The 27,350-nt window shown below is 40.4% G+C and overlaps 1 protein-coding gene across 2 annotated transcripts in view; it reads right to left on the reverse strand.

Annotated features, from left to right (window-relative positions):
- Nucleotides 1–27,350, reverse strand: part of IQGAP2 (IQ motif containing GTPase activating protein 2) — a 134,651-nt gene that overhangs the window by 93,629 nt on the left and 13,672 nt on the right. For both annotated transcript variants that reach the window (XM_081940132.1, XM_081940133.1), the window contains exon 2: nt 8,819–8,918. In XM_081940132.1, the coding sequence (XP_081796258.1) occupies nt 8,819–8,918 (100 nt within the window). The remainder of the gene's footprint in view (nt 1–8,818; nt 8,919–27,350) is intronic.

Raw genomic sequence — 27,350 nt, forward strand, 5'->3', positions numbered from 1 at the left:
ATTCCTGCTGAACCCCCCATTATAGATCCTCATCCAGATGAACTCCCATCTGCTGTAGAGGAGGGTGATTTTGGGTTCTCCCCCAACCCCTCTAGAGTCTCTCCCTGATCTTTAGCCTCATCCCTAGAGGAGGAATACTTGGAGGAGGTTGGTTCCCTATTGGAGGAGGAAATCCCTCTTTCTGGCCCTGTCGCGAGGCTTTTCCCCAGGACCAGGATCGCACCCCCGAGCTGACCACAGCCATGAAGGAGGTGGTTGCAAGGGCCATATCTCATGGGATTGCTGATGGTATCCAGCAATTGGGCCTCTCCCTACCCCTCCCAAGCCGAACCAAAGCCAAGGCAAAGGTTCCTGATCCCCCGCAGCAAACTGGCAGGGTCTCCCCTCCGGCCTCCTTGGCCGTCAGTGAAGCATCTGACATAGAGGAGGGCAGTCAAGATGCCCCAGATTTGTCAGAGGACAAGAATCCAACCCCCGACGTCTCCGCATTTTCGGGTTTATTCAAGCCCTCCATGTTCCGGGCCATTCTTACCAATGTTAGGGCCTCTTCTATCCAAATGGGGCTTCCTGCCCAATCAGATAAGAATTTGACCGATCAGGGCAATAAGCCAACAGATGGAACTCAGGATCTAGGTGCAGGACTGTTCAAAGAGACCACTCCCCCCCAGGAGCTCGTTCCAGCTCCCCAGTTTTTCCTGGACATTATTTAGCGCCAATGGGCCCAGCCGGGTTCCATGGCAAATCCAAGTGGAGTGGATAAGAAGCTGTATTCTATGGAGGCCGCCATGGAGGATATCCTGAAGCTTCCTCAGGTGGACAACCCCATATTGTCCCTAACCTCAAATTCGTCTCTCCCAGCCGACCTGCTGGAAGGACTTAAGGCTGAGGACAAGAGAGCAGAGAAGGCCTGCCACAAAACTCACATGGCCACAACGTGGGCCATAAAGGCTTCTTCTTCCTCTTCTTACTTTGGTAGGGCAGCATTATTTTGGCTGCGCAAATTGCTGTCCACTCTTCTGGCTAGCGATGTTAGGTCACGCCAGGATGTCAACAAAATAATCCCGACAGTCAAGTATTCGGCTGATGCTTTGATTAACGCCACCAAATTCTCAGCTAGGGCCCTTGCCTCCAATGTGACCTCGTGTCGCCTGCTGTGGCTTCGTCACTGGCAGGCGGACATGAAGGCAAAGTGGAAGCTTGCTTTCGCTCCCTTCAAGGGAAGCAAGCTCTTTGGGGAGGCCTTGGTCTCCTTTTTAATTGAGTTCAAGGATAAACGCAAGGTCTTGCTGGCTGTTACAAAGAAGCCGGAACGGAAAGGGCAACAGTTTTTTGTAAGCAGCCCTTTCGTAATTCAGACGCCCCTTCTAAATCGGGGGGCTACTTAGACCATACACCCAGTCACAGGACCGCTCCCATGAGAGGTCTTCCTTCAGGGACAAGAATAGGCAGCAGGGGAATCACAGGTCATTCAAAGGGGGATATTCCAACCGCTTCTTTTGTCGGACTAAGTGACCGGCAACGGTCCCCTCCCATTGGAGGCTGTCTACAATGGTATGTCAACCAATGGGAGGCGACCACGACGGATGCTTGGGTGCTGAACACGGTCCGTTATGGGCTAACCTTAGAGTTTCTTTCAATACCTCCACGAAGGTTCCAACGTTGTTCCCTTCCCAAATCGCCCCTCAAATGCCAGATGATGTAGGCGGAGATCAGGCATTTGCTAGACATAGCAGCCATAGAGCAAGTAGCCCCAGGGCAGGAGGGCAGAGGGTTTTACTTGATCCTCTTCCTGGTGCCCAAGGTATCAGGGGGGAGGGGGAGGGCAATATTGGACCTCAAGAAGCTCAACATCTATATAGCGTACAAGTGCTTCAAGATGCAATCTCTACAGATCATCTTGGGTTGCATCAGGCAGGGCGTTCTCATAACATCGATCGACCTGAAGGAGGCGTACCTGCATGTCCCCATTCACCCTGCGCACCACCAATTCTTGAGATTCCAGTACTCAAACCATCATTACCAGTACAAGACCCTCCCATTTGGCCTCTCATCGTCACCAAGGACATTCACAAAGCTCCTGGCCGCAGTCGCAGAGTATCTCCAGTCTCATCCTGTTCGCCTTGTTACCTGGGCGATATTCTCCTATTATCGTCATCTGTCCCACAAGCATGTCGGGACTTCAGCCTCACCATTCACACCCTCGAACAACACGGCTTCTCCATGAATCTGGAGAAAAGTCACCTGACTCCGACATCCAGAATTCAGCATCTGGGCATGGTGATCAACTCCACCATTTGCAAGGTTTTCCTCACACAACAGCGAGCGGACAGCATAACCTCTCTTGTGCGACGCATCAGGACATCCAGGTCAGCTTCCACCGTGACCCTATCCCAGTTGCTGGGGAAACTAGTCTTGTGCATAGGGGTAGTCCCCTGAGCTCGAATGCACGCACGAGAGCTCCAGTGGTTCTTACTCCCGGTTCAGTGGTGCAAGGCCAGCAACTCCAAGACGATGGTCAAGGTTCCTCCAAGAGTCATCCAATCGCTCAGATGGTGGCAGTCGCCTGCTCTGCATCAAGGTCTCCTCTTCAAGGATCCAGAGCGCCTGGTTGTAACAACGGATGCCAGCCTGTACAGCTAGGGCGCCCACTTTCAGACTCAGGTGACGCAGGGCAGATGGTTGCCAGAGGAGCTCACCCACAATATAAATTGGCTGGAGCTCAGGGCAGCCAGGCTGGCACTTCGACATTTCCGCCAGCAAATATCTGCTGCACATGTCCTAATAATGATGGACAACATTGCCACCAAGGCATACATAAACCATCAGGGCGGCACTCGATCGAAGGACCTGATGCTGGAGGCAGAGGCTATCGGGTGTTGGGCTGAACGCCACCAGGGGTCGCTGAAGGCGGATCACATTTCAGGGGAGGAGAACACAACAGCAGACTGGCTGAGCAGAACGACAATCAGCAAATCGGAATGGTGGCTCCATCTATCTCTCTTTCACCAACTGTTTGAGAGATTCGGTCTTCTGACGATAGACCTGTTCGCCAGTCCGTTGAACACACAACTGCCCCGGTTTCTCTCACGCTACCAGTGCCCCAGAGTGGAGGGGACGGACGCCCTGTGATGTTGCTGGCCTCCAGGTCTCCTTTACGCCTTCCCCCCTCTCAACTTCATTTCTCAGGTGATCAAGAAGATCCTGTTGGAGGGTGCTGAGCTGCTGCTGGTCGCGCCCCATTGGCTGAGAAGATCCCGGTTCGCCGACCTGTCTGTGACCAAGTGCTGGCGCATTCCTCAGGAGCAAATCTCCCTCAGCCCGCATCCCAGACATCCCAGAGAGCGGGTCTGGCACAAACTTAACGTACAATGGACGATACACATATATAAGAATAGGACAGCCTCCTTTCGCAAGTCCAAATCCTTCTTTATTTCCTTCCAGCTCGCCTCAATGGGCAGGAAGGTTTCTTCGACTATTGGGTGTTGGCTGCGCACCTGCATTAAGCTGGCCTATGAATATCAGGTCAGGCCAGTTCCTCCTAGCATCACTGCTCATTCCACGAGGAGCGCCGCGACCTCGGCCGCATGGGCAACCCAGGCACCTATCAAAGAGATATGCAGGGCAGCGACTTGGACCTCGCCATCCCCATTTGTTCGTAACTATAAACCTGACTCCTTTGCAGCAGCGGAGGCCTCCTTTGGAAGGAGGGTCATGCAGCGAGTCTTAGCGGCTCCGGAACAACAGAATGTTTCTGTTTCCCACCCTGGGACTATATAGCTTGGGTATGCCCCATGCTTGGACACTCCAAGCAGCACCTAGGAGAATGACCATTGGCTTATCTGAATGGTCGTTCTCTAGGCGCTGCAGGAGTGTCCAAACCCACCCTGGGGTAATCTGGCAGAGCCAAATCCTCTCTCCTGAAGACATAGTTCACCTTCTTCAACATCCTTCTGGACTTCACCTCCTCATTTTTCAAACTGACTTCCAAAGGGAGCAGGAGGCGTGGCTACACTAACGATTTAAACTCACTCCTTGGGCAGCAAGCTGAAGTTAACCCATGCTTGGACACACCTGCAGCGCCTAGAGAACGACCATTCAGGTATGCCAATGGTCATTTGCTTTCATTTCTACTTATTTTTCCAAATAACTGTTAAAGTTCATATAAACTATTTATGGGTTAATTTGAAGTGTGGTATTTTTCTCATTTGGCATTTTAAACAAGATGCAATGTAGTCTACCATCAACTGAACACATTGATAATATTATCTTATTTCTTCTATAACCAGCATTCATCGTAAAATGTTGTGTTAGAACTAACACAGAAACCAAAAGCAGACTTTGGATAACCTGACATGGCAATCAAGCCTTCCCCAATCAGATTTTTGGGTACATAATTGCCAGACGTCCTAGCCAATGGAAATCCTGACATCTTCAAGTTGTCCCAAACAACGTCCCTCATATCTATTTCAGTTATTTCAGGATAAATTTTAAATTTAGCTATGAAGTATTTTATGAATTTTATGAATTTTCTGCATTGAACATTTATCCATATTTGCTGTTCACTTAATAAGAGCTATATTGCATAAACATCATTTGTACAAACAGAACCCCATGCTTGCTGAGTTATTCAGTTATATATTAAGTAAGTCCCATTATTTTTGAATAAAGGCCTGAACAACACTACAACTTCACAAAACATCAATTTCAGAAGCAAAATAGAAGTGAATAGTAATTCTTTGGGAACCTTGGCAGTTGCTTTCATGCTCTGCTTGTAAGCTTCCTGGAAAATATATTTGGCCACTGTGGGAAACAGGATGCTAGATTATATGGTCTTTGATCTGATTCATAGGCTGGCACTTCTTAATTATTTGTGTTTGTGATGTTAAGTCTGCAATAAAATTTAAATTGTTGAACTTCACTGTTAACATTAAAATTGCTTATCAGCATTTAGAGTGAGCTGGTTTTAAGTTAACACCAAGTCAATCTTTAAAAGTTCCATATGTTTTAATGACTTGGGTTGTGGAAGTAGAAATCAGATGTTGCCGAAGTCTATGCTACAGTAAGTTATTTGACTTGTCTTAAGCAACCAACTAATAACTGCTTTTTGGAAACAAAGGAATAAACAGAAAATAAACAAGAATTATACATCATTTGTATAATTGTACTACATTTGAACCCACCCTTATTTTACCTCTCCTTCAAATGCTGGATTTAATAAGAATTTTCAAGCAATTATCTATTAAAATGTTTAGAAAATACTTCCTTTTGTGATTTTGTGACACCACTGTAAGATCTATGTAAGAACAATGCAAGCTAAGATGATATATTTCACATAATACCAATGAAATTAATGACATCATTGGTGACATTCATCTCGCCTGAGCTGAATATTTGAATAAAAATCACAAATGGAAAGTTCATTTTTTCCCAAGCTGATTAACTATGAGAAAACAGAGAGAGAGAGAGAGGGCTGCATTAGTGAAAAGCAGGTTTTTCTTGTACTTCACTTCATCATCCAAGATAATGGTCCACATAGTAGAAACATAACTATAGTGCAAGCTGTACAATTTTAATTTAAAACAAATTAAAAACAAGTTTATAACACAGCAAGTATATAAGATACACTTTCTTAGCTAATAAATTGCACATTTTATTCCATGGTTTTATATTTAAAGAAAATGTTAACTCTTTAATGCTTGTAAAACTAAGCTGAATAATTATACTTAATAAGATAGCAATAGCAATAGAGATATATATCACTCTATAGTGGGTAGAGCACTCTCTGAGCAGTTTACAATATCAGCATATTGCCCCCAACAATCTGGGTCTTCATTTTACCAACATTGGAAGAATAGAAGACTAAGTCAACCTTGAGTCAGTCAGGATTGAACTCCTGGCTGTGGACAGAGTTAGCCTGTAATATTGCATTTTAACAAGTGCGCCACTATAGATACATGAACATTTATTTTTTCTTATTATTTTAAAGATCTCTTCACAGTTTTCATGCAATAGCTTCTAAAACTAAGTTTCAAGAATAAATTAAGAACAGTATAAAAAGACCAATTTCTGATTTATGTTATGCGTTCTGCCCACATTTTTTTCAAGCTAAACAAAAACAAATGTGTTTTAAGGTACAATCCAGTACTTATCCACTTGGAGATAAACTGCTTGCCATACTTACTGGTAAATGCAATTCCATTCCTTTAATGAATATCACCATGAGCAGAAACCATTGTTTACAGAAACATAATTAACTGAAACAACTCTTTCAAGTTTATAGCACATATTTTAGCTTACTAAACCTACAACTCAGGAGTATGCAAATAGTAATTTTAAAAAGCACTCAATATACACCCACCTCAACTTATTAACCATGGCATTTTGAATTATATAGTCATAAGTCAGCTTTTTTTAAAGCAAGCATGACAATCTGCAGCAATATTGCTCTAATAAGATGTTAGCTGAATACTGGTTTAAGATCTCCTACCTCTGTTCCAAAAGGCCTTCAAAACAAATTCTGAGTGGAATGGTAAATGACCTGCCACACAGTAAGGTGAAGCTAGAAAGAACTCAAGTTTAAGAGCAGCTTGGTCCTAGAATGGATCACCAAGAGAAGCTATGAGATATCCATTATTATTTGAAAGAAATTTTGAAAAAACATTTAAGAATGGATCTTTTAAGTACAGAATGTCCTGAACTTGAAAAAAATAGTTGATAAATTATCAGAGAAGCTACAGTATGAAAGGACTATCCAACCTACATAATTACCAAATTTATAGCTCTGGAAGTACCCAGACCCACCTTGCATCAGATTTAGGATAGCATGTTCTGACTCATTCCCAATTCTGGAGCATGAACTGAGAAAAACAGAGTTCTGTATGAGAAAAATATGGCTAAGAGTCCCTTTGATTTGTTTTAATAATCAGAATAAACACATTGTAGGAAAGATGTAGCATTATGGAGAAATGTCCAAATTCCATATATGAATATGAAGATGGAATTAGTATTGCCTTCTGATCCTAATATCTGCTTAGATCACTTTCACAGCTGTCTCAAATTTCCAATAATCCTTTGCAACTGGAATCTAACAGAGGCTTCCTATCCTTGATCACCATGGTTACACCAACAAACATACACATTTATCAGAAAGGCCAAAATGAAATGGGGGGAAAAGAAATATACTGATAAAGTCAAGGATAGAAATATAGATAGCACATATTTTTACAATTTTGCAGCAAAACAAATTGACCAAGAAATAATTTACAAAAGAGAACATGAAAAAGGGAACTATGTAAATAGTATTAAAACTGAAATATGTCTACAAAATATTAAACATTAGATTATTTACATGTTGCAAAGAGAACAAATATGAAAAAGAGGCACAATTGTTTTATAAGCAAGCTAAAAGAAAGAGGATAAAACATAAATCAGTTAGTCATTCAGAAAAGGAGTACAATCTCACATAAATCCATTCAATGAAAATTGTGCGCAGTTGTAATAGAAGCCAAATTTTATTCATCTTTTTCTGTTATAGTTTCACTACTTGTTCAAAAAATGTAACTGGGCTTGGACAATGTGACATTATGATTTGACAACAGATGTGTAGAGTACCAAAAGTACATGTTTGGGGAAAAGCTTAGCAAAAGAAATTGAATTGAAAATAGAGCCAATTAGAGACATCAGCCCACTTCAAGGGAATCTAAAATAACTTTGAATTTCTACATCATTCTCCAGGTCCAGATTTTATAAGCCAGAGCACAGCCCTAATTATCAATTAAAATTCTGTGCCTACCATAGGTCTATGGCAAAAAACAAAGCAGGGCAAATCATTCACAAGAACCTTTTATTTATAGCAGCACCATTTATTCAGTGGCAATCCTGATCAAAGTGTCTTCTTTGCCCACACACTCTGCCCACTTCTTTGCCCACACACATATAACTTGGGAAGGCCTTCAAAATGGCCAGATCAAACCTTCAAGAGGATAACACAATCAGAGCTTCAAATAGCAACATTTCACTAACAGAGTCACCACAAATAATAGCACCCATCTGAATGACTTAACACAGCTGTAGTTTAACTATGTAAATAAATCACCGGCACACTGTAACTGATTGAAACTCAGAGATAGAGATCAAAATCTCAAAAAACTAGGGCATTAAAATCTTGACCAAAGTTGAAAGAAATCAGAAGAAAACCAACGACGTTACATTAAAAGCAATACATAATAGAAGGTTAAGATGTAGAACTTTATTTGGACTGAGAGTCCCATTAGTTTTTGAATAGTGTTCTGAAGTATATACTCTAAAAAGGGGAAAAGTCAGGAATACAATTACTGAAGTATACCTCTATAATTAAATTAAGAACTATTTAATTAAAAGACTTAGTTTTTCTCCATCTTAATCTCCTATAATATAATTCGATTTCCTTACCTAGGAGAAGGAGGGTGGAAAAAAAACTATTAGCTTCTAATTCATTTCTAGTGTCTGTACAAGGGGACAAGGGGAACAGCAGTGACAGCCTTAAATTAGATTACCCTAAAATTGTTGTCATTCTCCCATTACCCAAAGTAATCAGGTCTTTACTGCCCCCTTCTTTGTATGGTGACATCTATCTTCCCTTTGGGATAAGCCAAACCAAAAACTGACATGTTTTAGGCATTTTCTCAGAAATGCATCTATTTATGTTGGCTTCCCAGCCACAATGTTTTACTTAATATTAGCTGTTTTAACATTTCTGTAAAATGAGATGTACTGCCAATATCAAACATTTTTTCAAAGCTCTACAATAGAACTTTCCCAATATCATTTAAATGATTACCTTTTTGCTTCTTCTAGATGGCATAGGTATTCATAAGCAATATTCTGACGTCTCCTCTCATCCATCTCCTCTGCTGAAAGCCGTTCATCATCCACAATAGCTGTAATTAGAAAATCATGTCAAATTAAATGTAAAGAGGAACAGTCACGGCATTACTTTTAGTAGGACAGAAGATACCACAAATTAGCAATTGCTCATTATGAACTGAGCTGATTATTTAAAAGATAGATTTAAGTTCCATGTTTTATATTCCATATTTTTCATAAACATTTTGCATTTCTATTAATTACCAAAATACTAAGAGCACAAATTCTGAAATAAAGACTTTAAGAAAAAAGATAACAATATTGACTTATTTTATTCCAGATTAGATTAATCACAGCTGCAAGATATTTATTTCAACAGTTTATAACAACAGAAACCTTAACAAAATAAGATAACATAGATGAAGCCTTCCCATCCTATGGAAAAGTGTTTTCTTTAAGTTTTATTCCTGGCAAAAATACCTAAATAACAAAATACAAATATCACCTAAAATAAAATAATTAATATTACATAAATAATAGTCCTAAAATCTGGATCTTTGGCATCTTTAGTTCTGGATGGGTGGCACTGTCCCAGATAGATCTGTTCTGCAACTTGGAGGTTCTCCTGGATTCACAACTCCTATTGAAGAAGCAGGTGGCAGTCACAGCAAGGGCAGCCTTGGCCAACTCAAGTTGCACACCAGTTGTGGCCTTTCTTGGATCAGATGTCCCTGCACTCAGTCATTCAAGTCCTAGTCATCTCGCATTTGGACTATTGCAATACACTCTACGTAAGGCTACTCTTGAAGAGTGTTCAAAAGCTACAGCTGTGCAGAGTGCAGCAGTGCAGGCAGTTTTGGGGGGGCCAAGGGTGGCTCATGTAACACCACTGATCTGCGAGCTGCACTAGCTCCTAGTTTGATTTAAGGTGCAATTCAAGGTGTCAGTAATCATCTTTATAATGCCCTTCATAGTATGGACCCAGGTTACTTGAGGACCATCTCATCCCAACTGAGATTGGCCTGCCCCACTAGTGCTGGCAGAAGAGGCATGCTTAAGTCGCCATCAGTCAGAGTATTCCAGCTAGCAGGGTCCAGGAATCCTTCTTTGCTATCGCTCCTGCCCTTTGAAACATATTGTCTCTTCATCTAGAACAGTGGTTCTCAACCTGTGGGTCGGGACCCCTTTGGGGGTCAAACAACCCTTTCACAGGGGTCGTCTAAGACCTTTGGAAAACACATATTTTAAAAAAAAATACGGAAAACATAAAATAATTGTATGGTTGGGGGGTCACCACAACATGAGGAACTGTATTAAAGGGTCGCGGCATTAGGAAGGTTGAGACCCAGTGATCTAGAATGAAGTTGGCTCCTACCTTCCTGACTTTTTGCAAGAGTCCTGGCTCTGCCAGTTGGCTTGGAGTTCCAAAGGCGGAGGGATCACATTGGGAGTGGCTGATAGATTAATAACAGATCCCACCTCTCCCCCCTGCTTACCCCACTCCCTCCTTCCCCATTTTTAGCTAGGGTTGTGTATTATATATTTGTAGTATTTTATTTGTATAATTTTATATTTTTAATATAGTAAGCTGCCTACAGTTACCCTGTGGTAAGATAAACAACCAGTTAATTAACTGTTTAAATAAATAAGCAAACAAAGCATTTAAAACTGTAGGTTCTTGATGAATTACTAAAGACCTTCTTTGTATAGTCTCAGTTTGCCAGGGCCTCTCATTCCAGGTAAGTTGCAGGTGGCACAATAACTGAAGCTGGGCAAAGGTTCCCCTGGCCATTGCCTCTGCCTGCCTATCTAGCAGTGGCCATTAGGCGAGGTGGAGGAACCCCTCAAATCACAAACTTGCTCCTTCAGAATAAATGCCATCCCATTCATAGTTATAACTGGAGCTAATAAGCCCCTCTGACAAACTACTCTGTGGGGCTAAAGTTCAACCTCAGCCTTTTATCTTATTAGGTCCCAACAGCTTTGGTTTTCACAGTATTTTTATATTGTTATCTCCAGAGATGTAAAATTGAACATTGTGATTGCACTGAGAATAGTACATTTCAAACAACAGCTGACCTCTCTCGGCAATTTCATGTAGACATTAAAATCAGTGGAAAGAAAATCAAACTTTTCAGCATCCCGCAAAGGAGTTCCATAGGACCTCCCCATTCCCCAGACAGAACAGTCTACTCAAGAAGCAACAAAACCATTGAAACAAACTATCACTCACTCCAAACCCTTGCAGATGGTCCCAAAAATATCATGATCAATAGTACGAAGTACTGTTGAGCGATTACCAAGAGCAGAAAGGTGTCCTGTCATTCAGTTTATGACAAATATCCTCCATCAGAATAACAACTGTCATTTTTGTCCTAAATCGTGACCTAAATTGAGAGTAAAGTTTTCTACAATAAATATCTAGAGTCAACTGTGGGGCAAACTCAGTACATCCACAATAAATGGCTATTACTACTGTTATATAAATTGTGACAAAACTTGATTTACTTCACAAGGCCATCTCAAAAAACAGTTCCCTTAGTGCGGAGTTGGGGCTACATTTTGTCACCGCCATTATTGAATCTATTTTTAAATTCTGTAGTGACTTGTCAGAACACTTCTGATTTTTTTCTACCAGAGTTGGCACATAGATGCATACCAATGCTACTTTATATGGATGATGCAGGTCCATTTTTCTAGACTCATTAGCTGAAAATCTGCACTAAGATCATTTGCCACTTATTGCACAGATGATGAATTGCCGTAACAATAAAATATGAAAAGATAAAAATATGAGTATTTGCTAAGCACCCTTGAAGCAATATGTAACAACTAAATGGACACAAAATTGAATAAACTGAAGTTTTTAGGTATCTTGGAATCGTCTTCCAGGCTTTAGGTCATAAGAACATGTACTGTATCTAGATTACGTAACTTGTTACCCCAAAGATCAGCTTTAGCAATTAAAATTTGTTACAGACCAAGAAGTGCCTTTTTTGTGTCAGCCTCTTTTCCCCCCTACAACTATTTACAGCCAAATATGTGTCCAGTTCTTGTATGGTCATAGCTAGACCCTTAAGACAATTATTCAGAATTAGAAACTGAACAATCCAAATTCTTAAGAAATATCCTCTAAATACCACAGAGTTTCTAATGCTATGCTCCACTGCAAAACGGGATCAATTAAGATTGAGACAAAAAACTGGTTTATTTTCTTCACATAATGCCTGGAGTTAATTTTTTCCCCATAGGTTTGACCTCCCTGACATTCGTAGACAATTTTTAGTGCTTAGATGGAAGTGATAGCTCTTTGCTAAATTGCAATTTTATGGCTTTTCACAAGAGGTTTTTCTTTCTTGGGGACATGAACAAGCCAGGGGAGTTTTAACACATTGTGGAATACAAAACCAGGCTCTACTGCCAAGGAATGCTTTCCTGAGCAGTCAATTTTATATGTTTAAACTGGCAAGATACTTAAACAATATTATACATCCAAGATGAGAAGGGCTTTAATGCTGGCAACCATTTTGAAAATCAGATACAAAAAAAAATTCAATACTATATGCTACTTGATTATGGCCATGTGTTATAGGCACCATAAAATCTGTTACTCACATTTTACTTCTCTTTTATCTGGTAAAATATCTAAGTCATTCTGATATTTTCTACCTCTCTGGATATAGCCAAATTCTGTTTGCTGCTAGTAAGACAAGATTCAAGCTGAATGATGTCCGTCCCTCACTACTCTATAGTTAGTATAATTGTGCTTAACTTTTAAACAATATTAAATAAGTATTGTAGATAGATAGATGTCACTTCATTTTAATTTATTTTAACCTCCTAAGACATGGGTGTCAAACTCAAGGCCCAGGGGCTGGATCTGGTCCACAAGATGCTTAGATCTGGCCCGTGGGGCTGTCCTGGAAGCAGCAAAGGACTGGCCCGCGATGCCTCTGCCAGTGAAACTGAGTTCGGGAGGGCTGCGGGCTCCGTTTTTGCTGGCAGAGGGTTGTAGGAGGCTGTCACAGCTGAAAATGGCGGCCGTCCCAAGTTCCGTTTTTGCTGGCAGGTTATAGGAGACCGTTGGGAGCCTGTTTTTTCTGGCAGAGCGCTCGGATCACCACAGGCGCTCCCGACACAACTGATGTTGATCTGGCCACGTCCACCCTAGCCACGCCCACTCTGCCCCCCCAAAGTGAAACACAACACTGATGCAGCCCTCAATGAAATCAAGTTTGACACTCCTGCCCTAGGAATTTTAGCTTTATGTCTTACTTTTAGATGAATAACATAGTTTTCTGATCCTAGAACATGTCATAGATTAAAAGTATATTGTCACTATTGTTACCACTCTAAGATAGGTTTCTATTACTTATTTATTATTATTTATTTATTTGGCCAAGTATGGATAGAAATACAAGGAATTTGTCTGAATGCTTCTATACAGAATTCCTTGCATGTCTAACCACACTTGGCAAAATAAATAATAATACCATAGAAGCATATCTTACAGTAGTAACAATAGTGACAATATATTTTTAATCTAAGTCTTAGGTTTAGTTTACCTTTTTTACTTTATTTGCTAACTGTTCTTTTTTCTGTACTGATCTTTGTCCAAAATAAGGACAATCATGAGATCAGCCCCATCCCTACTTGCTTTCAGAAGTTGAGTCATGGTAACTGGACTTCTTTTTCTTTTAATTTGAAATCTTTTGCTGCTTATCCAAATAGCTTCTTCAGACTGAAGATACCCAACACTCTACCTATTGTTTCAAGACACAGAGTTTCCAAACATCATTGTTAGATAGAGCTAGCCTCCATATATTTATTTAATCAAGATTCATTGTCCTTTAAACTACTGGTTATTGGAAAGTAGATTTTCAAATCATCTTTTGAAGCAGTTGATAAAAAACATTTGCAAATCCATATATCAGTATAACCTTTTAATTAACAACTGCAGGGATAAGGAAGCTTATGAATGCTTTTAGCAATTACCCATTTAACTCAGCCAAAAATCACATATTTCTAACTCCCAGTTGTCAGATTACAGATTATACACAGACATAAACTTCTCATAAGCATTTCCTCTATAATTTAAGCAGACTTGCATACCATCAAAAACCTTCTTCAGAGTCATAACTAACTTGAAATAGAAGAGTGTAAACAAAGGCGATATTTTTAATGAGACACAAAGAAAAAATACCGTTTATGTCTGACAGGCAGAAGAGAAAGGAAAGTTCAGAGACCTGTCTGGCGTACTTCACTGATCCACAAAGTCTTTTGCATACTATGTGAACCCAGTCTTTATGGTTCATAAAGTATGGTTTATCAACATCATTTATTTAATATTACACAAACATCCAGGTTTTTTTTCTAGAAACTCTTTCAAAGAGACCTTATCTGAGATGTGGAGAGAAGAAGTGAGAAGTTCAAATAATTGATTGGGCTTCATGATTATATGGAGATTTGAAACAGTATTTTCCAAATCTCCAAATGCTGTGGCTTCTTACTTATTTTTTACTTTCAAAAAACTTAATAAAGTTATTTAAAAATTTGCTTTGAATAGTTACTGAGTAAATGGTTGTTAATTAAGGACCATCTGTATGTAAATCAGACCACAGGCCTAGGTCAATCTCTATCTACAACTGATTCACAACTGAACCTCTATTCAGCTGCAACCGACATAAGTGTGAAAAGTTGTCATAAGTAACTTTTTCAGTTCTGTTGTAACTTTAATGGTGTCTTAACAAATGGTTGTAACTCTATGTCTACCTACTGTATACTCTGTACATCAAGTTTTTAAAGCTGTGAACTATGTCAATTCCTGCAGCAAGTCTCCAAATAATTCCAGCATTATTTAGCACTGAATAGATGCAAAAAGTTCTTCTGAACTATAAGCAAAATAGGAAGAAGCTTTGTATTTCTATTTCACTTACTCATATTCAGTAAATTTGTTCCCAGAATGGTTCAGATTTTTTAAAAGTGACATTTATTTCATCTTTAAATTGCATTTGCACATCAACATGGAGCCTGCAAGAATGAAGGGCATATCTAATAAATGTTTTTATAAGAAAGGTCAATGTAAAATTGAAAAAAAAACTAAGCAATACAGCAATTAAATAAATTGGTTTCAAATGCAGGATTTGAATTTTGTCTTAAGGATGTTTTCAGTCAAAATCAGTATCTGTGGCAAAATTACTTTAACATTTTGGAAATGAACTGCACTCCCTTATCTAATAAATTGGCTGCTGGAACAATTTGAGTCAATTGGGGTTTTTCTAATGAAATTATTCTTGTGCTTCTTGTTCCTCGTATGCAAACCCAGATTACAAACTAATCTGTACAAAAGTTATTTATATGAAAAGTCAGGCTCTGTGCTGATGCAAAATTACTACACATTTTCAATACATATACATGCATGTATGACAACATTCTACAATATTCATGGATTAATGAAAGATAATTTAAGACTAGATAACCTGTATCTTATTATTTTCAGTCATGTCATGTGATAATTAAACTTACATGCAACTGTAACAATTACAAAAAGAAAGCACAATGTTGCCAAGCAAGATAAGCAAGATTAAAGACTATTACTGTGTCAAACTTCACTGTGGCTACAGTGACTTTTTATTAGAAGGGCATAAATTATAGGTGTTGGGGCCAAGCAGATATACCTATCGTAGGACAAAGCAAGTATAATCATCAATATAATTTACTAAAAGACCTACAGATTTTGCCATCATCCAACTAAAGAATAGTTTGGATCTGAAGAACCGGGAATACATTTCCACACATTTAAAGAAACTCGTGGGTTGTTTTTTCTAACACTGTCAAATTCCCATTAACTGGAAATTCTGGGTGTTGCTATCTTAGTGTATTGGGGAGGTGAGGAACAAACTTGAAGAAGACTGCTTTATCCAAAATACTACAACAATTATATTAGAAAACATATGTTGGCATACGTTAGAAGAAGTGAGGGGAAGTTCACTAAGTTCACTATTAGCTCATTGGAATAATCCATTTTCCACCTGTAAAAGACAGGAGTTAGCAATTAAATGCTATGGTGGAAATCATCCACTGAGCTGACTCATTATTCAGGACATGATCTCTGAAGGTCTCTTCAGTCTAATTCTATGCAATCTGTCAAACAGACAGAGATAATCCATAGTTAAAGTCACGCATCTTCCAGGTCTAGTCAATCAGTTCTTTATTATAGCCAAAAATTAGAATTTCACTTCTAAGAGACAGAAATTAAAATATATACATTAAATGCTTAAAAACAAAAAAACTACAAAAACAAACTACAATAACCAAATAATCAATATAATTAGAAACAATAGCAAAAAAAGGCTTCAAAGAAATTGAATTACATATCATTAATAACTACAGTGCATTAAATAAATCTGAATAACCTAGAAACTTAGTTAATAGAGCAAGGAAGATACAAAACCTAACTTTGTATTTTTATAAAATGGGCACCACTATAATACATGGTTTGCATTTTCAACCACCACTTCAACACAACAACAAACTCTTACAGAATAAGAAATATTCTAGCACTTTCTTTGAACGAAAGCTGTTGAAAGTGAATTAAAACATGCTAAGGTTAGTGATCTCCTAAATTTAGGGATGAATATTTGGTTTAGGTACTATACTTTAAAAAGGAGAACAACTATTTAAAAAACCTCTTTAGGGAAGGCTGCTAAATCTACAATTGACTTTCTATAACCATAACCATTAAGATTTGACACCACCTATTTATAGTCTACTAATACTTATCAGTAATAACATAATGTGAAAATCCATAACTTTGCAGCTTCTATAATTAATTTCCAATTTAAAGATAATGAAACCTTCAGTTTAAAGGTATCAGTGAAGATCAAACAGCCTAGTTAAACAAACAAGTTCCAGTGGAAGCCCGATGCGGGTTCTTGCCCTGTTATCTGGGAATAGTTTGACCCTGTTGCTCCTGAGGAAGTGGACAGGATCCTAGGGAGTATGTGCACAAGCACCTGTGTATTAGACCCATGTCCCTCCTGGCTTGTGAAAGCTTTCCAGGAGGTGACAGGCGGGTGAACTCTGGCGGTGATTAATGCTATCTCTAAGGAGGGGACAGTGCCCCAGCACTTCAAGGAGGCTGTGGTCCGCCCTCTTCTTAAGAAGCCATCACTGGACTCAACCTGGTTGGATAATTTCTGACTTGTCTCCAACCTTCCCTTTTTGGGAAAAGTTGTCGAGAAGATGGTTGCGCGGCAGCTCCAGAGATTTCTGGATGAAATGGATTATCTTGACCCCTACCAGTCATTTTGGACAGAGAGGCTCGCTGGTTTGAAAGAGGGGTCAAAGAGGCCATCTATGTCAAAATTAAACAGCCCTCTCTCAACAGAGGGGGAGGGATACGACATCATCTATCTCCAGTCTACAATACAAGTCCTTTCAACAGTTTCAAGAAGGCTCCACACCCATTTGCACCACTCAGGTGACTTGATGACTCCAGTTGACCTTAACAACTCTCTAAAAGAATGCAAATGACCAGTTGTCTGCAAGGAGTATAAATCCTTCCATTCCCCATCATTCAGTCAGAGCTGAAAAAGCTTCTTGGATGAGAAGCGAAAGGTCTTCAAGGAAAACCAGAAAGTCCAGTTGCTTCTTGAAAAAGCACCTTTGGGATGTAATAGATACACTATTTAAAAAACAGTTAGGACCAATTTTAGATTTCCACTTGCACAAATTAATGTATTGTCTTACCATCTCTCTTACTGGCACTTTTATAAATTGCTTCATAAAGAGAGAAATCTCTGCCTTTTTGGAAAAAAAAACAGATTACATAGATAAATAGAACATAGAAACATGAGTCTCCCAACATTGCTATGGCAACTAGACTAAATGGTAGGCAAGTGGACTAAACATCAAATTGAGCTTTTTGTTTAAAAAAATCTTGTGCCTTATAGAACATTCAAAACAGCAAAATGGCAAATCTTTAACTTGTCTACTCTCAGTATTTAATCATCTTGAGAGAAAAATAAAGGCATACCAAAAACCACATTTTAAAAATCTGCTTGAAGAATAGGTCAGTAAAAGGGTAGGATTCCATTAAAAAAGGCAGCTTTATGAGAAATGTTGCTATGTTACTAAATGTATCTATACATATTACAGAGACTGAAACCATAAATTAGTTGAATGGGCACTGATGAATACAAGGTTTAAGGTAATCAGACTTACAGAAGTGGCTGAAAAAAGCCAACCTATATATAGCCATCAGAACCCAGAGGAAGATAAGTATGTAAGTGGATTTTGACATAGTACTCAATAAACATTTGTTATTCCAGCTTTCCTTAATCAGCTGGACTTTGAAGATGCATTGAACTAAAATTCTCATAATCCCAAGTGAGTTTAACCAATAGTAATGTAGCCTAAAGCACAACCGCAGAATTTCCAGTTTGGAATGGACCAAGCTGTCAGTAAAATATGAAAATTAACGCATCCCGTATTATCCTTACCAAAAGGGTGGCCCTGTAGTCAGCACTGGGTGGGTTCATTTGTTAAGCATGGTTTAACTTAGAATAGCTGGGTTCACAGAAGATACTATGCCAATACCAAATAAGCCACACTATGATTATGCATGATGTACAAAGTCATTGCACTCAAGCAGAGTTACAAGTGGCAGTTCTAAATTCAATGTGCTGTTACATTAGCTTCATCTCTAAGAGACAGGATGCATAGAAGGAAGATGAAATAATAATTTTTGGTAAGATTCAGGTGGAGAGTGAAGAGGCAGCCTCCGGGTATTTTGGCATCAGAAAAACCAGCAGTTTAAATTGGTCAAAAGGCATTCTTGACAACACTGTCAGATGACTATGTAGGAAAGTATTGCCTACCATTTCTTTCTATTTGCCTTTATTATTTTTATAAGTAACCTCAACATTGATGAGAAATTAAGGTTTTACATTTAGGCAAGAAAAACCAAATGCACAGGTATAGTAGAAAAGGTGGTACTTGGCTCAATAGCTGTAACAGCAATCTTGGAATTCTAGTGGACAATCACATAAATTTCATTGTGCTGCAGCTGCAAGAAAAGCTAACACAGTCCTAGGCTACATTAACAGAAGGATAGGATCAAGATCATATGGTTAATACCACTTTATAATGTCTTGGTAAGACCCCACTTGCAGTATCAACAAACTCTCATGAGGCAGGCGATCCGACACCTCCTAGAGATTAGGGCGGTGGAACCGGTTCCACCAGACCAAGTGGGGTCAGGCTTCTATTCCAACCTCTTTGTCGTTCTAAAGAGTTCGGGGGGATGGAGGGCGAGTCTGGATCTTAAGCTGCTAAATTTTCACTTAGTCTATAGAAGATTCAAGATGGCATCGCTTAAATCCATCTTGCCGGGGGTCAGGCGCAATGACTTCATGGCCTCCATATCCCCATCTTCCCTGGCCATCATAAGTATCTCAGGTTCTCTTATTTAGGTAGCCACTACAGTATAGGGCCCTACCGTTTGGCTTGGCATCGGCGCCTCGGACCTTCACTAGGGGTCCTAGCTGCAATGGCGGCTTACCTCCATGAGCGCTCTGTCAGGGTCCAATGCTATCTCAATGACATCTTAGTCCAAGCAGCATTGTTTGAGCAGGCGAGGGAGGATCATTCGTTAGTGGTATCCATACTACAGCAGTTAGGTTTTTCGGTTAACCTAGATCAGAGTTCCCTCATTCCCACCACCAGGATTCCTCACCTGAGGACCATCATAGTTTCTAAGATGGGGAAGGTGTTCCTGTCCCACGACCATAAAGTTAGTTTGTTGGCCTTAGTTAGACAAGTTAGAAGTCAACGTTTTGTTCCTGTAGTAGTGCTCTCCAGCTTGCTGTGGAAATTCATTTTTTGCATAGATGTGGTGCCTTGGGCTCGTCTACATGCGAGGTCGCTCCAGTGGTGTCTCCTGCTGCATCAGAGGTCAAATTCCAGCAATTCCGAGGAAAAGGCTCCAGTGACACCACAGGTGCAGTTGTCATTGAGGTGGTGGCTCTCCCCAGCGCTACACGAGGGCTGCGAGTTCAGGGAGCCGGAGCGCCTCATCCTGACAATGGACACCAGCTTGTACGGGTGGGGAGCTCTCTTGGAGTCCTGGATGGTGCAGGGGCGTTGGACCTGGTTGGACCTCCAACACAATATAAATTGGCTGGAACTGTGAGCGATTCACTTGGCATTGCGGCACTTCAAGGACCATGTTCAGGATCGAGACGTCTTGGTGCTGACTGACAACGTGGCGGTGAAGGCCCACGTCAACCGACAGGGCAGCACACACTCCAGGGCTCTTCGAACCGAGGCGATGGCACTCGGCGCCTGGGCAGAAAGGCATCTTCGATCACTCAGGGCGGAGCACATCACAGGAGTGAACAACCATCAAGCCGACTGGCTCAGTCGGGCCACGATCGACCACGGGCAGTGGAGCCTTTCCCCGAAACTGTTCCAGGCCATCTGTTCCAGGTTCGGCCATCTGGTGGTGGATCTGTTTGCCACACCGCAGAACGCTCAGGTGGATCGGTTCTTCTATCGGTTCCTGGCTTGGGGGATGGAGGGAGTTGACGAGCTTTGGATTCCGTGGCCGGAGGGCCTGCTCTACTCCTTCCCTCCTCTTCCCCTTCTCCCTGGGGTAGTTCGGAAAGTGATTTCAGAGCAGGCAGAGCTCATCTTAGTGGTGCCCTACTGGCTGCACCAGGCATAGTTTGCAGACCTAATGTGCCTGTCAGTGTCACACCCTTGGAGGATCCTGGGGAGGGATGTGGACCTCAGACAGGGAAACCTGGTGCATCCCGAGCCACAGTGGCTACAGCTAGCCGTGTAGATTGAGCGGGAGCGCCTAAGGGCCGCCCAGCTTTCACAGAAGGTGATCTCCACAATTGAGGCTTCACGCAAGGGTTCCACCACTAGGATTTATGATTCCACCTGGCAGGTCTTTGCAGAGTGGTGCCAGGTCTCTGGAGCGAATCCTCGCGAGGCTTCGGTACCACACGTCTTGAAGTTCCTCCAAGATGGATTGGATAGGGGGCTCTCACATGGCACCCTCAGGAGACAGGTGGTAGCCCTCTCCACGATTATTCAGGGAGAGGGGCTCCTTCCACTTTCCCAGGTCCCGTTAATTAAGAGGTTTTTAGGGGGGGCAATCTCTGTCCCCCGGTAGTCCACAGGTTTCCGACATGGAGCCTCACTACGGTTCTCCAAGCAATGACAGGAGCACCATTCGAACTGTAGACAGTTGACCTGAAGTTCGTAACCCTTAAGGTAGTGTTCATTGTGGCGGTCACCTCAGCCCGTTGCATCTCCTAACTGGGGGTATTGTCCTCCAGGTCGGATCTTTGTACATTCCACAATAATTGGATCGTCCTGCGACTGGATCCAACTTTTGTTCCCAAGGTTAACTCCCTTTTTCACAGGTCGCAGGAGGTGGTATTACCAGATTTTTGTTCAGACCCGTCTCATGATAGGGAGCGTCTCTGGCACCGGCTGGATGTCAGGCGTGCCTTGCGCATTTACCTGAGGCACACGGGGGGCCTCAGGAAGTCTGAGGCGCTCTTCATTTCCTTTTATCCGTCTTCCCTGGGGAAGAGGGTGTCCTCCTTGGCTATAGGGAGGTGGATCAAACTGACCATTGCATTGGCCTATGAGGTTCAGCATCTTCCGGTGCCCCAGGGCATCACAGCACACTCCACCAGGAGTGCGGCTACCTCGGCAGCCTGGGCCACACAGGCGCCTATCATGGAGATTTGCAGGGCGGCTACGTGGGTGTCCCCGGCTCCCTTTATCAGGCACTACAGGTTAGACATGTTTCCATTGGCTGATGCGGCGTTTGGTCATAGGGTGTTACAACAGGTGGTAGCGCATGAGGGGCCCAGGACCAATAGTGCCCCCCGAGGGACATTAACTTGGGTATGTCCCAATCCTGGCTAATCCTGCAAAATTCCTCCGGAAAATGACAGTTGGTCTTACCTGAACTGTTGTTTTGGGAGGTTTTGCTGGATTAGCCAGGTTTCGGCCCTAGCATTGGTCTAGGGGTTGGGGGAGTTCAGGGGTAGGGTGTGTTCCCTTATGACTTGTTTTCAGGTGTTTTGCAGTGGGCTTGACTCATTGAAACTGGGAACCAGAAGCAAGGAGCACAGAGGCGTGGCTTCAAATTAACTCTGTCTCAAGGCCAATTGGACATCACAATTCCCAATCCTGGCTAATCCTGCAAAACCTCCTAAAACAACAGTTCAGGTAAGACCAATTGTCAATCTAAAGTCATCCAGTCTAATGTGAAGCCTAATTTGAAACTAAAACTCACAATTTCTTGATTTCTATCCTGAGGCCTTAACTACTTTGTCCTTCAGATGACATACAGGCAATCCAAAGGAGTTCATACTCCCAAACTACAAACTGGTCAATAGATGAGCTTCAGTTATTCCTCTAAATCCAGCATGTATACACAGCAGTTAATATCACTTCATATCTCATGTTACTGTAAGAATAATATAAACAATAAAGCTTTTGGCTTAAAACCCACTGATCCTTGTTTTGAGGATCAGTGCAGTATAATAGCTAAGATATGGGACTTGGGAGTAGGGAGATCCAACCCAACAGTTTAACGGGCGACTTTGGATAATTACTTTCCCTCAGCCTAACCTATCTCACAAGGCAGCTGTTGTGGAGAAGAGAGCATTACATACATTGCCTTGAACACCTCTTACATAAGGTAGAATATAAATTAATCATTTTTTTATAAAAAATCAGGACTTTCACATCCTCTTTGGCATCAACTGAAAAGATACACAATTGGGTGTTGTCAGCAAAATTCTGAATGACATCGCCAATGAGTTTACATAAATGTCAGAAAGCACTGGCTGCAAGAACTTTAACAAACAAAGGCAGTGAATAAACCAACCCACATTGTGGCTTGAATGTCTTAGGAAGACCTGGATGTACATTAATAGTTTTCAGATAATTTATTATTATTTATAAGCCATGAGATGGTGGATTCTATCATGTTCTAAAATTTTAGTATTTCACAAAGCAAATTCATCTTAAGAATAAAGTATATACCATACTTATGGATACATCTAGAGTTTTCTTGACATATTTATTTATTAAAATATATACCACCAATCTCCCCAATAGCTGTGATTCTGGGTAGTTTACAGATATATAGGGCTGAATTACTATTCAGTGTAATTCTTATTAGCATAATTCTGTAGTAAATTTAGGAAAGTGAAAACATGCATATAAATGAAAAATTGAAGATCTAAATAAAATAAGATTGACTAATCGATACAGATAGATAGGCAGACAGACAGACAGATTCTAAAGACAACTGCATGTCCTGGTTATAAATTTTCTAAAGGTAACTGTAGCCTAAAGCAAATGGTAATTTTTTCAACCACTTTATGCTCTTTTGAAGATATACTATTATCTTATTGGTAAAATAACCAATTGAACTTTCACCTCTTGCCTTCAACTAATTTGCATTTAGTTCATGATCACATGAAATTAATAGTCCATGCAGTTCCAAAGTTATTTGCCACCAGAGAGGCCAACCAGCTATTAAAAACCCAATCGTACTTTTACGAAGAAGTTGGCTCACAATGAAAAGTTCTGAAGTAAAGCTAAGTAGACAGGCTAAATTAAATCTCAGTTTTATAGCAGTGTGTTACAACCTTTTCTTAATAAAGAAAGTCAAGGGGGAAACTTTTTTCCCAGTCAAAAAACACCATGAGAAAAATTATTCTCAATTTTGCATTAGAATGAAAACACATTAAAACACTTAAGTTTTTCAAAAGGTAGATATTAAGGGGAGATGCAAGTTGGAGTTCACAGACACTGCTTTGGCAATTAACAAAAATGGGCCAAAATGGTTTTTTAATTAATTTAATTTTAAAAAACACTCTTCTTTTTGTATGTCTTTTACAGAACTAGAACTGATCTAAGTATTCAAATAAAAGTTTAAAACAAATTGGAATTGGCTGCCTTTGTTAAATTATTGAATATTGATAGCAATAGCACTTAGACCTATATACCACTCCATAGTGCTTTACAACACTCTCTGGGCAGCTTCTAATTTCAGCATATTGACCCCAACAATCTGGGTCCTCATTTTACAAACCTCAGAAGGAAGGCTGAGTCAATCTTCAGTCCCATTGGGATGAAACTCCAGGCTGCAGGAAGTGTTTTCCTGCAATACTGCACTCTAACTATTGTTCCACCAAGGCTTCTTTTGATTTTATTTTTATTCAGGGAGTCCTGACTTAACACCCACTCATCCATTGAATGAGTAGTCACAATGGGTCCTTGTAGCTTTGGCTGTTGCAGTTTCTCTCTGTTCATGTGGTTGCAATTTGGGTGTTCAATAACCAGCTCGGAATTATGACATTGCTGCATCTATAGTCAGTCATACGATTACCCATTTGCCCCCTTCATTGCTAGCTTCTGACAATTGAAGCAATTGGAGAAATTGGCAAGTCATGACCAGGGGATTATGTGACCATACAGGATCTATCTAACAACAGTAACGGGGGCTACTGGAACTGCTATGTTAAGTTGGCATGTCATGTGATATCATGCCTTATAACTACGTCACTTAACAATGCAATTCGTGCTCCCAATTTCTATGCAGTGAGGATTACTTTTAGGATGTCCTAAACCTGCAATCAAAGTTTAATGGATTACCCACATGCATTTGCCTAGTGAACTGTTTGTCCCCAGTTTTAATTGTATTTGTTCTGCTTACACACTATTTCCCTTCTTTTGTCCTTTAGTGCCAAAGCCTCCTCAAAAAAGCTTCTATTATTAGTATGATTATTGTCCATAGAACTTCAAACTCAAAAGCAAAATTTTTGTACAAATTCCAAAGATTAGGTCTTAAAGTGGCTAGGCCAGTGGTGGGCAACCCGCGGCTCGGGAGCCACATGCGGCTCTTTACACCCTTTAATGCGGCTCTTCTGTGTGCCGGGTGCCCGCTCCCTTCCCTCCTCTCAGGCTTCGGAGGGAAGCTTCTGCAAAAGCCCGGGCGAGTGACAACCAATTTTGGTCCTATGACTGCAGAATGCTGCAAAATACCATAAATGCAGGCCAGTTGTTGAGTGTTTCAAATGTGATTGGAACACTCAACAAGGTGACCACAGTGTGTGTGTGTGTGTGTGTGTGAGTGAGAAAGACAGACAGAGAAAGGAACAGAGAGAGGGAGTGAGGGAGGGAATCAGAGAGAGACTGACAGACAGACACACACACACACAGAGACAGAGAGAGACAGAGAGGGGGAGGGAGGGAGAGAAAGATAGGCAGACAGACAGAGAGACACACACAGAGTGAGTGATTAAGTGAATGAGTGAGAGACAGACACACCCACATACACAGAGTGACAGAGAGAGAGGAAGGGAGGGGAGAGAGACAGAGGGAGAGACAGAGACAGACACACACACACACAGAGTGAGTGAGTGAGAGACAGACAGACAGACACACACACAGAGTGACAGAGATGGGGGAGGGAGGGAGAGAGAGACAAAGAGCCAGAGAGAGAGAGAGAAAGAAAAAGAAAAAAAGAAAAAGTGGGAGAGAGAGATGAAATTAAAAACAACAACATACAAACCTGACTTACTCAAACTATCCAAGGAAATGCAAGGCCAATGTTCACATTAGTGGTTGTGACTTTGTCAGTCAATGTCAGGATGTAATTTTCTCTACATTGTAAGGCAAATTTTATGGAATTTAACGTTATCGATAAATAATATCGTTCTAAAGTTTTTGTTTTATTAGTTGTGTTATTTGTATCCTTCCAATCTATGTGGATACTTGCATGCAGAATATTCTCAATAAAAACTTATTGAAACTAAAAACAGTGTACCATCCTATGTATTTTCAGTTTTAAAAATGTGGCTCTCAAAGTAAATTTCAATCGTGGTTTTGGCGAGATTTGGCTCAGTTGAAAAAAAAGGTTGCCCACCACTGGGCTAGGCCATCCAAAACTTTCATTCTGTTTCCCAATCCAGAGGCCCACAGGAATAATAAGGTGACCAACCGTCCTCCTTTAGGGAGGACAGTCCTTCTTTTGTAAGTTCTGTCCTCCCTCGAAAAGTGTCCTCCTACATGTCCTCCTTTTTGATATTTGAAGACTAATCTGTTGCGCGTTATGTGACGTATTTGTATTTGACATGACAATTCGTCAAGACTCGGTATAGTGCGGTATAAGACTTGATTATGAGATGCATGCGCTCCGCACGGGAGACCTTGAGAGAGAGCGCCGCGTGCAAGTGGCTTTGTTTACTTCTTACCGAAACACAACACGGCACATACGCACGCAGTAGACTCACGGCACATCGGCAATTGAATGACTCACGGTAATTATTTTTTTCTCAGTGAATATTCAATTATACAGAGGTAAGTACAATTCACATTTTATTAAACAGTTTTTAATGGTTTTTTTTTACTTCATCGCAAGTATATTGAACAGATATTGAATCTTGTGTTGAATTTTTATCTAAAGAAATGCTAGACATTAAAATAGATGACAATTGTCTCTTTGAAGAAATTAGAAGACTGAATGTATATTTAAATTCTGAAAAATTAATACAATGGGAAAATCAACATGTTGAAATTGATAAAAGATGGGTGGATATTTTCAGCCATTTCAAAAATGAACCTATTCCATGTGAACATTTATTTATACTTGTTCAATTTACGTTGTGCTGCCCTGGAACTAATGCAGCAGTTGAAAGAGTTTTTTTTCAATTGCCAATGATTTTTCGACAAGTGAGAAATCGAGATTGAATGTTGATACTCTAGCTGCAGCACTTGCCATAAAATTCAATATGAAGGATATTTCTTGTTCAGATATTTCCAATATATTGTTAGAAGATGATACATTGACAAAAAATATTAATTCAATGGAAAAGTACTCATTTAAATAATAATTAACAGGCATGTAAGCATAATTACAATATTAAATTTTGCAAATGTTTTTATTATGCATATATCATATTTTAGTGTATTATTGTTGCAATGAATAAAATATTTCTTTTATTTACGATATATTTTTTCCAATTTATTTGTCCTCCTTTTCATTGTAAAAAAGTTGGTCACCTTAGCATTTTGGACAATAGAACGTGTTTTGTCCTCCTTTTCACTGTAAAAAAGTTGGTCACCTTAGGAATAAGCTACTGAAATACAAAAAGAAACCACTGAACAACATTTTTAGAGTTGTTCCATAGTTATGGGAAAGAAATAGATGGATTAAATCTTCAATAATCACAAAGTATTTATAAAATTTTAAGCAAGCCAACCCTAAAAGGAGTGCAGTGGCTTCATAAGTACTTTCTGTAGGCTACCATTTTTTTAAAAATGCATTGGGTCTTCAGCTACATTCGTTATCTATTTATCCAAGGGTATCCAAAATCAAAGGAAGGGAAACAAATCTCAAATCAAATATGGCCTTTTTATAAAATCTTTTTTGGCAAAGTGTTGCTATTAACTACTGTACT

The sequence above is a fragment of the Natrix helvetica genome (assembly GCF_964273705.1).
Source record: "Natrix helvetica genome assembly, chromosome: 2".
Lineage (NCBI taxonomy): Eukaryota > Metazoa > Chordata > Lepidosauria > Squamata > Natricidae > Natrix > Natrix helvetica.